General features: G+C 36.2%; 2 protein-coding genes across 2 annotated transcripts in view; both read right to left on the reverse strand.

Annotated features, from left to right (window-relative positions):
- The window catches only part of LOC129454073 (uncharacterized), a 55411-nt gene extending 48839 nt beyond the window's left edge, over window positions 1–6572 (reverse strand). Inside the window, exons 1-6 of the mRNA XM_073865269.1 lie at window positions 6373–6572; window positions 5955–6230; window positions 5431–5645; window positions 4890–5192; window positions 634–936; window positions 37–333 (exon numbers count right to left, since the gene is read on the reverse strand). Of these exons, the coding sequence (XP_073721370.1) occupies window positions 37–333; window positions 634–936; window positions 4890–5192; window positions 5431–5645; window positions 5955–6230; window positions 6373–6572 (1594 nt within the window). The remainder of the gene's footprint in view (window positions 1–36; window positions 334–633; window positions 937–4889; window positions 5193–5430; window positions 5646–5954; window positions 6231–6372) is intronic.
- Window positions 6573–8263: 1691 nt separating this feature from the next.
- Window positions 8264–10626, reverse strand: LOC129453016 (uncharacterized). The gene is made up of 4 exons (XM_055217079.2): window positions 10312–10626; window positions 9888–10232; window positions 9570–9686; window positions 8264–8403 (listed from the first exon to the last, which is right to left on the reverse strand). The coding sequence occupies exons 1-4, from the start codon at window positions 10595–10597 to the stop codon at window positions 8264–8266; spliced, it is 888 nt and encodes a 295-aa protein (XP_055073054.2). The 5' UTR covers window positions 10598–10626.
- Between the last annotated feature and the right edge of the window lie 2722 nt (window positions 10627–13348).

Consider the following 13348-nt stretch of genomic DNA (forward strand, 5'->3'; position numbering starts at 1 on the left):
AGTAAATGATTATATCAGAAGTGATGAGTTACTCACCAGTGACTTCAACATTAAATATTCTGTATGTGATTTTTCCATCAGCTTTGATCAGCTTTAGTGTATAAACTCCTTCATCTTTCTGTCTGATATCTGTGATGGTGAGATCTCCAGTCTGAGCGTTCATCTTCAGTCTGTCTCTGAATCTCTCATCATCTGTATATGAAGTCTTGCTGTCGTCTCCATTCATTCCAGTTACAAGAGAGATTTTATCTTCTGAGGTCCACTCCACCACATCATCTTTATTTATTTTAACTTTAGTAGGTAGAGTAACAGATCCTCCCGTCATAGCTCGCACTGTTTCAGTCAGAAAACACACATGAACACAAACAGAAAACGTCATTCAGGAATATTTGATTTTGATTGGCCAGTGGTGATATTATCGGATACCAACCACTTAAAATTAATACCACACCCTCATCTCGGTACTGTGAGTGATCTTGACAGGTTCAGTTAAATACAAACAAAAATATATATATATTAATAATGCACATTTTATTGATACGTTTTGTTTGAAAGCATCTTGGCTGTCAGGAAATGTTTTTTGCTTCAATAAGGGCTGCATTTTTTCAATCTAAGTGAAACTCATCTACTCACCAGAGTAAGCAACATTAAATTTTCTCTCTTTGGTTCCACTCGTCCTCTTGATCTGTACTTTATATTCTCCAGTGTTTTCAGTTCTGATGTTTTTGATGGTGAGATCTCCGGTCTTACTGTTCATCTCCAGTTTGTCTTTAAATCTCTCATCAGTTTTATTTAATGTAGTTTTATCAGTGCCTCCAGTATATTCAGCTATAGTCGTATCTTCAAACATCCACAGTATCGCTTCATCTTTCTGGATTTCAGCAATACAAGTGTCTAAAATGACAGATTCCCCCACCTTTCCTTTTCTGACCCTCGCTTAATTTTTAACAGCAGCACATAGATGAGAAAAACACAGAAGATAAACATCACATCAGATCAAGTCAATGTACTAGAGAACAACACAGATTCCCTTACGAAAAAGAAGTTTATTCAAGTGTGCTTAAAGTATACTTCTTTTAAACTTAAAATAAGAAAGTATACTTTCAGTTTACTTTTTATGTACTTTTCTAAAATGTACTTTAGGTCTTTCTCAGAAATATACTTAAATTGTAATAAAGTATACTTGACCTATACTGACAGAAATGTCTAAGTATATTTGGCCTATACTTGTTTACTGACATATAGTATAAAGTAATGAATGAATGAATAGCCCTGGTGAAAAATAAATATACTTTATTGTATTTCAACTATATTTAACTTTGCAATAGTACATTACAAATATACTTAGAAAGAAATGTACTACTTTGAATATATTGAAAGTATGCTTACAACATATTTGCTTACAATTAAACTTTTAACATATTTCAAAATAATTATAATTTAGTATATTTTCTAAAAGTATACTTTAAAAAATATACTTGGAGATAAAGTTCTGTGCAATTTTTAAAGTATAATAATTTGAACTTATTTTAAAGTTTACTTTAGGTTTTATTTTATCTGTTAAAGTTATCATTATAATAATGCACTAACAGCATATTTATAAAATACATTATTTAGCATCCTTTAGAAACAGTATATTTTAAGTAAATTTTGAAAGTATATGTAGTGTACAAATGTATATTATCTTTATGGAGAATCTTTAGTGTTAGTAAACTAGGTTATTAATTTACTGCTGCAGGTATACTTGCAAGTATTCTTTTACTATACTTTTAGTTAACTAGTACTCATACTGAAAGTGACATGCAATTGTTCTGTTAGTGTACTCTTATTAAACTAGTAAGTTACTAATTGTGTGCTGCAGGTATACTTGCAAGTATTCTTTTACTATACTTTTAGTTAACTAGTAGTGTACTAGTCATACTGAAAGTGTACATGCAATTGTTCTGTTAGTGTACTCTTATTAAACTAGTAAGTTACTAATTGTGTGCTGCAGGTATACTTGCAAGTATTCTTTTACTATACTTTTAGTTAACTAGTAGTGTACTAGTCATACTTGAAGTGTACATACAATTGTTCTGTTAGTGTACTCTTAGTAAACTAGTAAGTTACTAATTGTGTGCTGCAGGTATACTTGCAAGTATTCGTATACTATACTTTTAGTTAAATAGTAGTGTACTAGTCATACCGACAGTGTACATGCAAGTGTTCTGTTAGTGTACTCTTAGTAAACTAGTAAGTTACTAATTGTGTGCTGCAGGTATACTTGCAAGTATTCTTTTACTATACTACTTTACTACTTTAAGTGAACTTAACATCATACTATAAATATATATACATTGCACTTAAAGTACAATATGTTCCTGTGTATTAATTTTTATACTTGACATATACCTTTTAATGGTACTTTCAATTTGAAGCTAAATCTTTCGTATGCTATCAGTGAGCTAATCAAACAAAAATAATAAATAAAAAAATGCCAAATATTGGATCATTTTGGATCTTCGGGACAGCACTGCATCACATACAGGAATGCTACTGTAATGGAAATCATAACATGGGCTCCAGAAAACATTGTCAGTGGACACAATCCACTGTGCCATTCGCCGTTGCCAGGTAAAACGCTATAGGTCAAAAAAGAAGCCATATCTATACATGATCCAGAAGCACAGGCATTTTCCCTGGGCAAGGGTCATTTAAAATGGACTTTGGCAAAGTGGAAAACTGTTCTGTGGTCCAACGAATCAAAATCTGAAGTTCTTTTGGAAAACTGGGACGCCATTTCATCCGGACTAAAGAGGACAAGGACAACCCAAGTTGTTATTAGCGCTCAGTTCAGAAGCCGGCATCTCTGATGGTTTGGGGTTGCATGAGTGCGTGTGGCATGGGCAGCTTACACATCTGGAAAGGCACCATCAATGCTGAAAGGTTTATCCAAGTTCTATAACCACATATGCTCCTATTCAGACGTTGTCTCTTTCGGGGAAGACCTTGCATTTTCCAACATGACAATGCCAGACCACATACTGCATCAATTACAACATCAATGCGTAGAAGAAGTATCTGAGTACTGAAATGGCCAGCCTGCAGTCCAGATCTTTCACCCACAGAAAATATTTGGTGCATCATAAAGAGGAAGATGTGACAAAGAAGACCTAAGACAGTTGAGCAACTAGAAGCCTGTTTTAGACAAGAATGGGACACCATTCCTATTCCTAAACATTGGTCCTCCTCCAGCTGTTCCTTATATGCACATTTAACTTTTATGGCTTCTTATTGCTACCTGTCCCAACTTTTTTGGAATGTGTAGCTCTCATAAAATCCAAATTGAGCCAATATTTGGCATGACATTTCAAAATGTCTCACTTTCAACATTTGATATGTTATCTATATTTTATTGTGAATAAAATATAAGTTTATGAGATTTATAAATTATTCCATTCCTTTTTTATTCAAAATTTCTACAGTGTCCCAACTTTTTCTGATTTGAGGTTGTATATGTATCTATATATATGGCTGAATCCCCTGAAAATTAACTTTCGTTCTGGACTCCATTTCCCATAATCCCTCAAACCTGGACTGATTACTCTGCCACCTGAAGCTCATTGGACAGCCTATATAAACTCTCTGGAAACATTCAGTCAGTGCAAAGTCTTGATTTGTACTGGCTGTCATTGCTGAGCGGTTTGCCTGCCTGACATTGCTGTTGTTTGACCTTGCCTGTTGGAATATGAGTGTTTAATAAAAACCTGCAGATGGATCCTCAGTGTCAAAGTGCTTTGTTACACAAGCAGCATACAATAAGTAACCTACTAGTTTACTAAGAGTACACTAACAGACAACTTGCATGTACACTTTCAGTAGGCTATATGACTAGTAAACTACTAGTTAACTAAAAATAAATTAAAAGAACACTTGGAAGTATACCTGCAGCACAAAATTAGTAACCTACTAGTTTACTAAGAGTACACTAACAGAACACTTGCATGTACACTTGAAGTATATGACTAGTAAACTACTAGTTAACTAAAAATAAATTAAAAAAAACACTTGGAAGTATACCTGCAGCACAAAATTAGTAACCTACTAGTTTACTAAGAGTACACTAACAGAACATTTGCATGTACACTTGAAGTATAAGTCTAGAAAACTACTAGTATACTAATGAGTTCACTTGCAGTACAAATGAAGAACTAATTGTGCACTAGTTGTACACTTAAAGTTGACTACTCTTACACTTAGAAGTATACTTTTATATACTAAAAGTGGGCCAATTTAGTCCCAAGCGGTATTCAAGCAGTACACTTACAAGTATACTACTAGAACATAAATGTTAGTACACTTACTACATAAAGTATACTTAAAACTATACTCCAACATTACTTAAGTATACTTAATAAAATGAACTTGAAGTATACTTCTTTTTCGTAAGGGTTATATTACAACATAAAGATTATTCAGAAGAATTTACTCATCAGTTTAAATACAAATACAAGATCTTAGTTTACTGAAAACATAAATCCACATCAGGAATTATACGTCATTCTCTTTTATTTACAAAAAAATTAAAATAGCAAATCATATCTAAAAAAGCAAATAAATGCATGCATTTATGGAGAAGAATTATTGGATATATTTGAGTAATACCAGTAAATCACATGTTTTACCAGCCTGATCTTACAGGAATATGTAAGTATTTTATAATTCTTATAGGTTCGAACAAAGTAAATAACAAAAAAGTTTGATTATAAAAAGAATGTGAAGCACATCCCATAACCCCACCCCTAATCACCCCTAATCGCCCTGCCACCAAATAAAATATGTGAGATTGCCATTAGATTGTGTTGGATTAAGGAACATTCATTATTGTTAAATAGTTTTGAGCTACTAACCTTTGAGATAAACATTGAATTTAGAGTTTGATGTTCCTTTGCTGCTGGTAATCTTAACTTCATAAAGTCCAGCATGTTCAGCTTTGAATTTAGTAATGGTAAGAGATCCAGTCTCACTGTCCCGTTTCAGTACGTCTCTGAATCTCCCATCAAGAACTTCCTCATCTATAGTCATCTTTTTGCCTTCTTTTTTGAGCTCATCATCTTCATACATCCACTCTACTACAGTATCTTTCTGTAGTTCAATATAAGTGTGTAAAGTAACAGATTCTCCTTCCACTACTGGCAATGACTTAACTTCATCTATCAAAGCAATACATTTAAGAGAGAAACACACATAGAAATATAATAATAATAATAATACATTTTATTTATAAAGTGTTATTCATAAAGAATCTCAAAGTGCTACAGAAACTATATTAAACTAATTAAAATCAGAAACAATAAAACAAATAAAACAGGTCCTGAGGACAAGTTAAAAAAGCCCAAAAACTGTTTTAAGTTCTTAAAAGTGTACTTTTTTTTAAAAATGTCCACCGACTGAGGTTTTCGCAGATGTTCAGGGAGGGAGTTCCAGATGCGAGGGGTGGCCGAGCCGAATGCTCAGTCTCCCATGGTGCACAGTCTTGAGCGTGGCTGATGAAGGAGGTTTGTGCTTTGGGACCGAAGGTTACAAGTGGAGGAGTGAGGGGTAAGGAGGTCTTTGAGGTATTGCAGAGCATTGTTATAGATGCAGAGATGGGTGATGAGGGCAATCTTATTTTGAATTCTTGAGGTTATGGGGAGAAAGTGAAGGTTTTAAAGAATGGGAGTGATGTGTTTGTATTTGCAGGTTTGCATAAGAGTTCGGGCAGCACAATTCTGAATGAATTGAAGTTTTTGAAGGTGTTTATTTGGTATACCAATAAGCAGACTGTTACAATAGTCCAGCCTGGATGAAATTAAGGCGTGGACAAATTTTTCTCCAGGGGCAGAGTTTTGAAATTATTTTGATATGAAAAAAGCACGTTTTTTATAGATGTTTGATGTGATTTGCAAAAATCAGTTGTGGGTCCAGCTTCACACCGAGGTTGGTAACCGTAGTTGATGGGGGATGTCTTGACCAGAGGAAGAGAGTGGTAATGGGTGATGACTGGACCTGATAAGAAGTGGCGATTTTGTATAGCTTCAGTTTTAGAGCTGTTCAACTGGAGGAAAATATGGCTCATCCATTCCATAATCTCCTCAAGGCAGTTAGCGAGGGCGAGAGATGATGGAGCAGGGGGAGCAGAAGATGATGAGTGAGCAGATAGTGATGAAACCTGAGGTATAGCATAGGTTTGAGTCAGTTTGCAGGTACAACTGAGTGTCATCAGCATAACAATGAAAGGAGATGCCGTGCCGGCTGATGACATAACCCAGTGGCAACATGTATATAATGAAAAGCAGGGGTCCTAGGATAGATCCTTGGGGGACACCACAAGTGACAGGGGCTGTACAGGACCTGGCAGATCCCAGGTGGCCATACTCTGTCCTGTCAGTGAGGTATGAGGTGAGCCAGTACAGTGTGGAGTGACAGAGAACCATGTCAGTATGAAGATGGCTTAGGAAGATATGGTGGTCTAGAGCATCAAAGGCCACTGAAATGTCAAGGAGTATAAGCAGAGAGGGGGATCCAGGAATCTGAAGAAATGAGAAGGTCATTGGTTACTAGGCTTGCCGCGATGGTCGGTGAAACGGTGATAACCGGTGCTTCAGCCTCTCACCGGTTAGATCACTTGCCCACCGCGACACCGTCGTTTTGATATTTTCGTGTAATTAATTAAATCATTTAGTTTCGTTAGAGAGAGAGCAAACACTTATAACTGAATGTGTCTGCAGACTGAATTTAGCGGAGCTGAACGCGCGTCACGTCACAGAGCCGCAGGTGTCAGATTTAATTTATTCCTGTCAGAGTGTGCAAGGCAAGCTGACTGACCAGACGAAGGCAGAAGCCGCGTGGTTACTCGTTTTTGTTATAATATACATATATGATGTTTAATATAACAGAGATCGTTTTGTTCTTGTGTTTTTCATCAAGAAAAATAATAAACCCATCATTCAAGCAGTGCTTTATGGAGAAGTAGCCGGTTGCTCTGCTTGGGACTGGCGGGTTTTGTGCGAATTACATGGGCACATTGACTTAAGCACTTAATTAAACCAGCTGTTGAACTCGCATTGCACGCAAATTCATACGCGATTTAACGAAGCGTAAGCAAGCACTGGATTTAAACAGTTGCGTAATTCAAAAGTGAAAGTAAAATGTGCACGTCTGCATGCGCATTTATAAGCCCCTCCCACCCGGTGAAACCGGGATCACCGGGTTTGTGACGCGCCGATTAACCGGTGAGAAAATTCTGTCACCGCGGCAACCCTATTGGTTACCTCAACAGTGCTGTCTCTGAGCTATGGGCAGTACAAAAACTAGATTGGGAAGCTTCAAACAGTGAATGGCGTTGTAGATGTTCCTGTTACTGAGCAGCAACAGCTTTTCAAGGACAGAAATGGAAGATGGGAAATGGGCCGATAGTTTGAAAGGCATTCTGGGGTGAGGTTGGGTTTCTTCAAGAGAGGTTTGATAACATGACCAGAGTTTAGTGAATTGTTTATTATTTGTGCGATGAGAGGACTAATGGCCAGGGGAAGGGGTCAAGGTGGAAGGCTTCATCTTTTTGATGATACCCTCGACTTCGATCTGTGAGACTCTAGTGCTAAAAAGAGGAGGTTGTTAGCTGGCAGATGGCAGAGATGGAGCTAGGGAACCGGACAGCTGAGAACGGATAGTGTCGATCTTATCTTTAAAAAATACAAGAAACCTATTGCAAAGTTCTGTAGTGGGTTCGATATGGTTTTGGTTTTTGGGATTTAGGAGATGAGGTATGGTGGAAAAAAGCTGTTTAGAATTTTATTTTGTTTAAGGGCCGCTGCGTAAGCCTTCTGGTGAGGTTTGTAGGCCAGCTTGTGTACCTTCAGACAAGATGATTTGACATGCGTCTCAATGGCACGTCCACCAGCCTTCATCTTGCACAGTATTTCCGTGAACCTTTATCCTCTTCATGAGTTTCCAGCTTTAAGCTGCGTTAAGGTAGCAGGTCCGCTCGCTGGAGTAAGCATCAACATTGGCTCTGGAAAGACAGGGCGGATCCATCAGCTGCATATGAACCGGGCAGGGGGAGAAAATCCTGGACGCGATTCAGCAAAGGAGGAGGCTCTCAAGTAAGCTTTAAGTCGAGCTATCATACCGGCACATTTCCCACGTCGTCTAGAACGCTTTCTCAAGGGTGATGGATACAATAGGCATTGTTGGTGTTTGAAGCCATAAGATCCGTAGGAATCCGTTTGAGTGAGACTTTTGGTCACTGTCCCTCCGAGGAGAAACTGTAGGCATTCGGTGCAGGTGATCGGGGATATGTTAGTTGGTTGATCAAAGGACGATCAGATGGCAACAGAGTCTCTGACCAAGCCCTGTGGTCGAATAGGGTTTGGCGATCATATGCTACCAGATCAGATACAAAAAATAATAGGAGCAAAACAACAAAGGAGCAAGGCAGCGGGCTTGCCAGGACGGGCGCTATCATCAAAGCATGCTATAAATCAAAGCATGCTATAAACATAGATATAAGTTCTCACCAACTGTTCAAATCAATAAACATATGTCAAAGTTAAAATTAACTCAACAATACTTGTTTTATGTTTATTTATAGATATTTAACCAAAATACTTTTCCACAAGTGCATACACAAAGTCCTTGGCAATTCATAAAATATACATGTTGACGTGTTGTGTCCTTGTAGAGGTAAGTACCAGATTTAGGCAATACAGGATTCCTGCAGGCTCTGACGATAGGTTGATGTCTTTTAAAGCGAAACCATAGGTTTGTGCAAGAAACTAAACCTGATTTACAACATTTCAACAGGTAACAAAAACTGTCACCTAAATCACTGTAGTACCTTAAAAGCTCTCACTGTAGTACCTTAAATAGACTAAAAGAGAACTAAAATCAATACTAAACATCAACAGGCATGTTTAACAGATCCGGTCAACAAAGCAGACTTGAAGGGAAGGTTTTTAATAAACGTAGTAATACGTGCCAATGGCATTTGCTCAGTAGCATTGTTGAGTAAACTGTAAGTCCTTCAATTATGTTCAGAAAAAATTTTTAGGTAGTTTTTGATGAAATTCTTGAGACTTGTGACTGTCCTGTAGACAGTGGTGGTTCAATAAGAATATTATAAAGTTACGAGAACACTTTTTTGCACGAAGATATCAAAACTAACAATCTCATTTAACAATTTGTTGTCCTCTTTACACAAGGAAATTGCATTGTCTTTTGGACATGCGCAACACATTGAATATCAGTTTATGGGACAGCCACAAGCCTCACAGTTTTCATCAAAAAAATCTACAAATGTATTCTGAAGACAATCGTAAGACTTACAGGTTTGGAATGACATGGAAGTAAGTGATTTATGATAAAAATTCATTCTGTGGTGAACTATCCCTTTAAAGATTGAGTGTCTTCTCTGTAAATTTCCAACGAGGTTACAACCTGTTTTACTTCATTTCTTTAATGTTCTTGCCTTATCGGTATTTACATCACACATTTTTATCACGCAAAACCCCCACATCCTTATTGCCTTATCAACTGAAGATTGAACTTACGTTTAAGTTCAGAGATCTTGCGGCGATACAAAATCAAACCAGCAGCAATAACAGCAGCAATAACCAAGAGGAAGAAAACACATAATCCTGCTGTAACACCTGACGACAGACCTGAATCTGTATAGACAGAGGGAAACAATCAACATCATATTAATATACACAGATTACTGCTAAGAGTTGAAAAAGTGCTTGATAAAAGACTTACTTTCAGTTATTTTAGATGCTCAAAACAAGAGTTAAATGCCGATTCTTTATGTTATGATCTTTCTTATTTAAACACAGCTAATAATTTTACTATGAGAGATTAAAGATACTCACCCCTGACAATAACATTGAATGTCTTGTATAAAGTTTGTTTGTTGCTGCTGATCTTTAGTTGATAAACTCCAGTGTATTTAGGTTTGCTTTCAGTGATGATGAGATCTCCAGTTTGATCATTCATCTTCAGTCTGTCTCTGAAACTCCCATCAGCACCATCAAATACTGAAGTCTTTTTGTCCTCCATATCAACTTCAGCTATGAGAGCACTTTCATCTCCAAACCTCCACAGTATCAGATCATCTCTCTGTGTTTGAACATTACAAGGTAAAATAACAGATTCACCCTCAGTCACTGTAAAAGATGCCAATTCACTTGGTCCAGAATTAATAACAGGAGGAGACTCTACAAGAAACAGTAAAACAGACAGATTAAGAAGCTTAAATCAAAATTAATTTGTAAAGGAAAAAATATTTACACTCACCCATGACAGTAACATTAAATCTCTTGTATAGTGTTCCAGTGTCAATGTTGATCTCTGCTTCATAGAGTCCAGAGTATTTAATCTTCATGTTCTTGATAGTGAGATCAGTCTGACTGCCTGATATCTGCAGTTTGTCTCTGAATTTCCCACGTGCATACCAGATCTTATGTTTAACAATTTCAGCTAAAAGATCTTTAGATTCACCTTCTCCAAACCTCCACCAGATCACGTCATTCTCCTTTAGATCAGGGAGATCAGTTTGTAGTGAGACTGAATCTCCAGCCATCACTGACACTGACTTCACTTCATCACCAAACACACCTGCTGAAATATAGAGATTAAAGGGTTATTGCATCCCTAGGCCGAGATGTGATATATTATCAGTGGTGTTTAAAGACCTTACATAATGAACTGGATGAAAATAATGAATGATAAAAGATAATCTACAAAATGGACCTTTAAACCTTTTGTTACACTGTCAAAAATAAAGATACAAAGCTGTCACTGGGGCAGTACCCTTAAATGTGCAGTGTGTAAATTTTAGCAGCATCTAGTGGTGAGGTTGCGAATTGCAACCAACGGCTCAGTCCACTGCTCACCCCTCGCTTTTGAAATGCATAGAGAAGCTACGGTAGCCACCACCAGAAAAACATGTTATTATCTGAGACAACTTAGTAAAAATGTTTGTCCGTTAAGGGCTTCTGTAGAAACATGGCGGCACAAAATGGCGACTTCCACGTAAGGGGACCCTTGGTGTATGTAGATAAAAAGTCTCATTTTAAGGTAATAAAACATAACGGTTCGATATAAAAAGGTCTTTATAGACCCCTGATAATATAGTTTTGTGTATTATTGTCAAGAGATCCTTCAAAAATTATACACTGTACCTTTAAAAAAGGTCCTAATATGTTCTTATTTAGGTACAAATATGTATCTTTGAACTGCCAGTATACCTTTGAAGTACTAATATGCACTTTTTGGGTACAAAGGTGTACCTTTTGGAAAGGTTGCCAGTGACAACTTTTGTACCTTTATTTCTGAGTTTTATTTCTGTATGCTGGTACAGATCTGACATAAGATATGTTTGAAGTGAAAAAGAACAATTTACATTGAGTAACAGAGTAATACCCGGTTGTGCAAAAAAAGTTTACTCATTCTGTTCCTCTGGTAAAATGAGCTGCCACACGAGTCCACCACAGTCATATTGCATTATAATATTTAGTTACTTTCCAAAAAAGTAACTAATTGCGTTACTTGGTTACTTTTCATGGAAAGTAATGCTTACGTTAGTTTTAAGTTACTTTTGCGTTACTTTTTCTTACTTGGCTGAGGCTTGATCTCTTTCAGGCATTGCAGGTGTTTTTATGATCACAAAAATGACAAGCTCTGGCCTGCCATCCCCGTTTCTGACTCAAACTGTTCCCGCTCATGCGCACAGTGCGTAATTCTACGTTAATATGTTTAGTTTAATTCAGTACATTATTTTATTTTTAAATTGAATTAATTAAACTGAAAAGTAACTCGCATTACTTTTTTTAAAAAAGTAACTCAAATAATAATGTGTACATTTATAAAGTAATGCGTTACTTTACTCGTTACTTCAGAAAAGTAATATGTAATGCGCGTTACTTGTAATGCGTTACCCCCAACACTGGTTAAAAATATGATGCTTTGTAAAAATACTGTATTGTAGTCAAGCCAGTGCTCTTTAAATGTAGTTAGTGTTACTTTTAAGACTTTTTTTGCCAAACTTCTTGTTTTAAAAATGTAATGTAGAGGTTTTCTCGGGTCCAAAGAAATGTACCCTAACTGAAAAGTACGACCCAAACCAGTGGCTGTTTTTTACTGGATCCGAATGTATACGCCACTGACATGTGTGCAGTCTATTGCTAGAAGTGGTACAGCCAGACCCGGAGATTGGCTGAATGAATTCCAAAATGGTAAAAATCAAATATTTAACACTCGGTGAGCTGGACAATTAGAATATTTTCATAAAAAGTGGAGTGTCCCTTTAAGATTATATTTTCACAGAATGTTCTTTACATTATATAGGATGAGTTTATATAGTAAACTGTATACCGCAAACAAATGGGTTTAAATGGGTTTTCACAGACAAGGTAACATTTGATTAAATCTCTCATCGTCTCAGTACAAAAGTATCTTAGTACATTTTTTCTATAAGGAGAATAAAACTTGCAATAGTTTATATTATTCTATATATGCTACATATTTAATACTTTTCCTGTTTTCCTGATTTCTTGATTTTCTTGTAAAAGCTGCATTGAAGCAATGCAATATTGTAAAACAAAAAGTGCCATTTGATTTAATTTGTAAGTTGTCTTCATAAAACAAAAATCTAACATATAAGATTAGTAAATGTTTACTGTTTCTAAATTGTGAAAGTGAAAGCATTAATGTTAAAACTAAACACTCACCACACACAAGAAATAAAATAATGATTGTGAAAGTCTTCTTCATCCTGCTGTTTCAATAAGAACAGATTTAATGAAGATATCCAGTGGAGGTTATGAACAGATCTCATCAGCTGTGTCTGTTTATAAGATTTTCAGCTCTGGCTCGGGGGATTTACTTTCCTCTGGAGAAGGAAGAAATAAAAAAACGTACCTGAACCAGATCGTCAAGATTTTTCAGGAATGTGTGTGTGATATATTGTAAAAGTACTACAAGAGTGATCTGACTCAAAGTTGGTTCTGCCTTCCATTGGTAACACTTTAATATTTTATTTCTAGATAATAGTTATAGTTATTTCAATTTTCATTTAAAGTGTTTTTCATGTAAGTTTAAACAACTTAAGTTTTTTAGGTGTTATCAACTGAAGTAATTTTTTAAGTTAATCCAACTTTTACTTTTACAGTGTACATGCATACAGGGAAGAAATGAAAAAAAAGACATAGATAAATTAAAGAGGAAGGACAGGTTTATAGTCTTGAAGGGATAGTTTACCCAAAAAAAATGTAAATTCTCTCACATTTTACTCACCTTCATTTTGTTCTAAACCTGTATGAGGTTTTTTTGT

This window comes from Misgurnus anguillicaudatus, unplaced genomic scaffold (genome assembly GCF_027580225.2).
Source record: "Misgurnus anguillicaudatus unplaced genomic scaffold, ASM2758022v2 HiC_scaffold_31, whole genome shotgun sequence".
Lineage (NCBI taxonomy): Eukaryota > Metazoa > Chordata > Actinopteri > Cypriniformes > Cobitidae > Misgurnus > Misgurnus anguillicaudatus.

What these genes read in the sequence shown, in the direction of transcription:
- LOC129453016 (XM_055217079.2), bottom strand. Translation starts at nt 10,597, where the DNA reads ATGGCTGGAGATTCAGTCTCACTACAAACTGATCTCCCTGATCTAAAG. An exon ending in ATTTAATGTTACTGTCATGG is followed by an intron (nt 10,233 to 10,311) that starts GTGAGTGTAAAT and finishes TGTTTCTTGTAG; the next exon opens with AGTCTCCTCCTGTTATTAAT. An exon ending in ATTCAATGTTATTGTCAGGG is followed by an intron (nt 9,687 to 9,887) that starts GTGAGTATCTTT and finishes CTGTCTATACAG; the next exon opens with ATTCAGGTCTGTCGTCAGGT.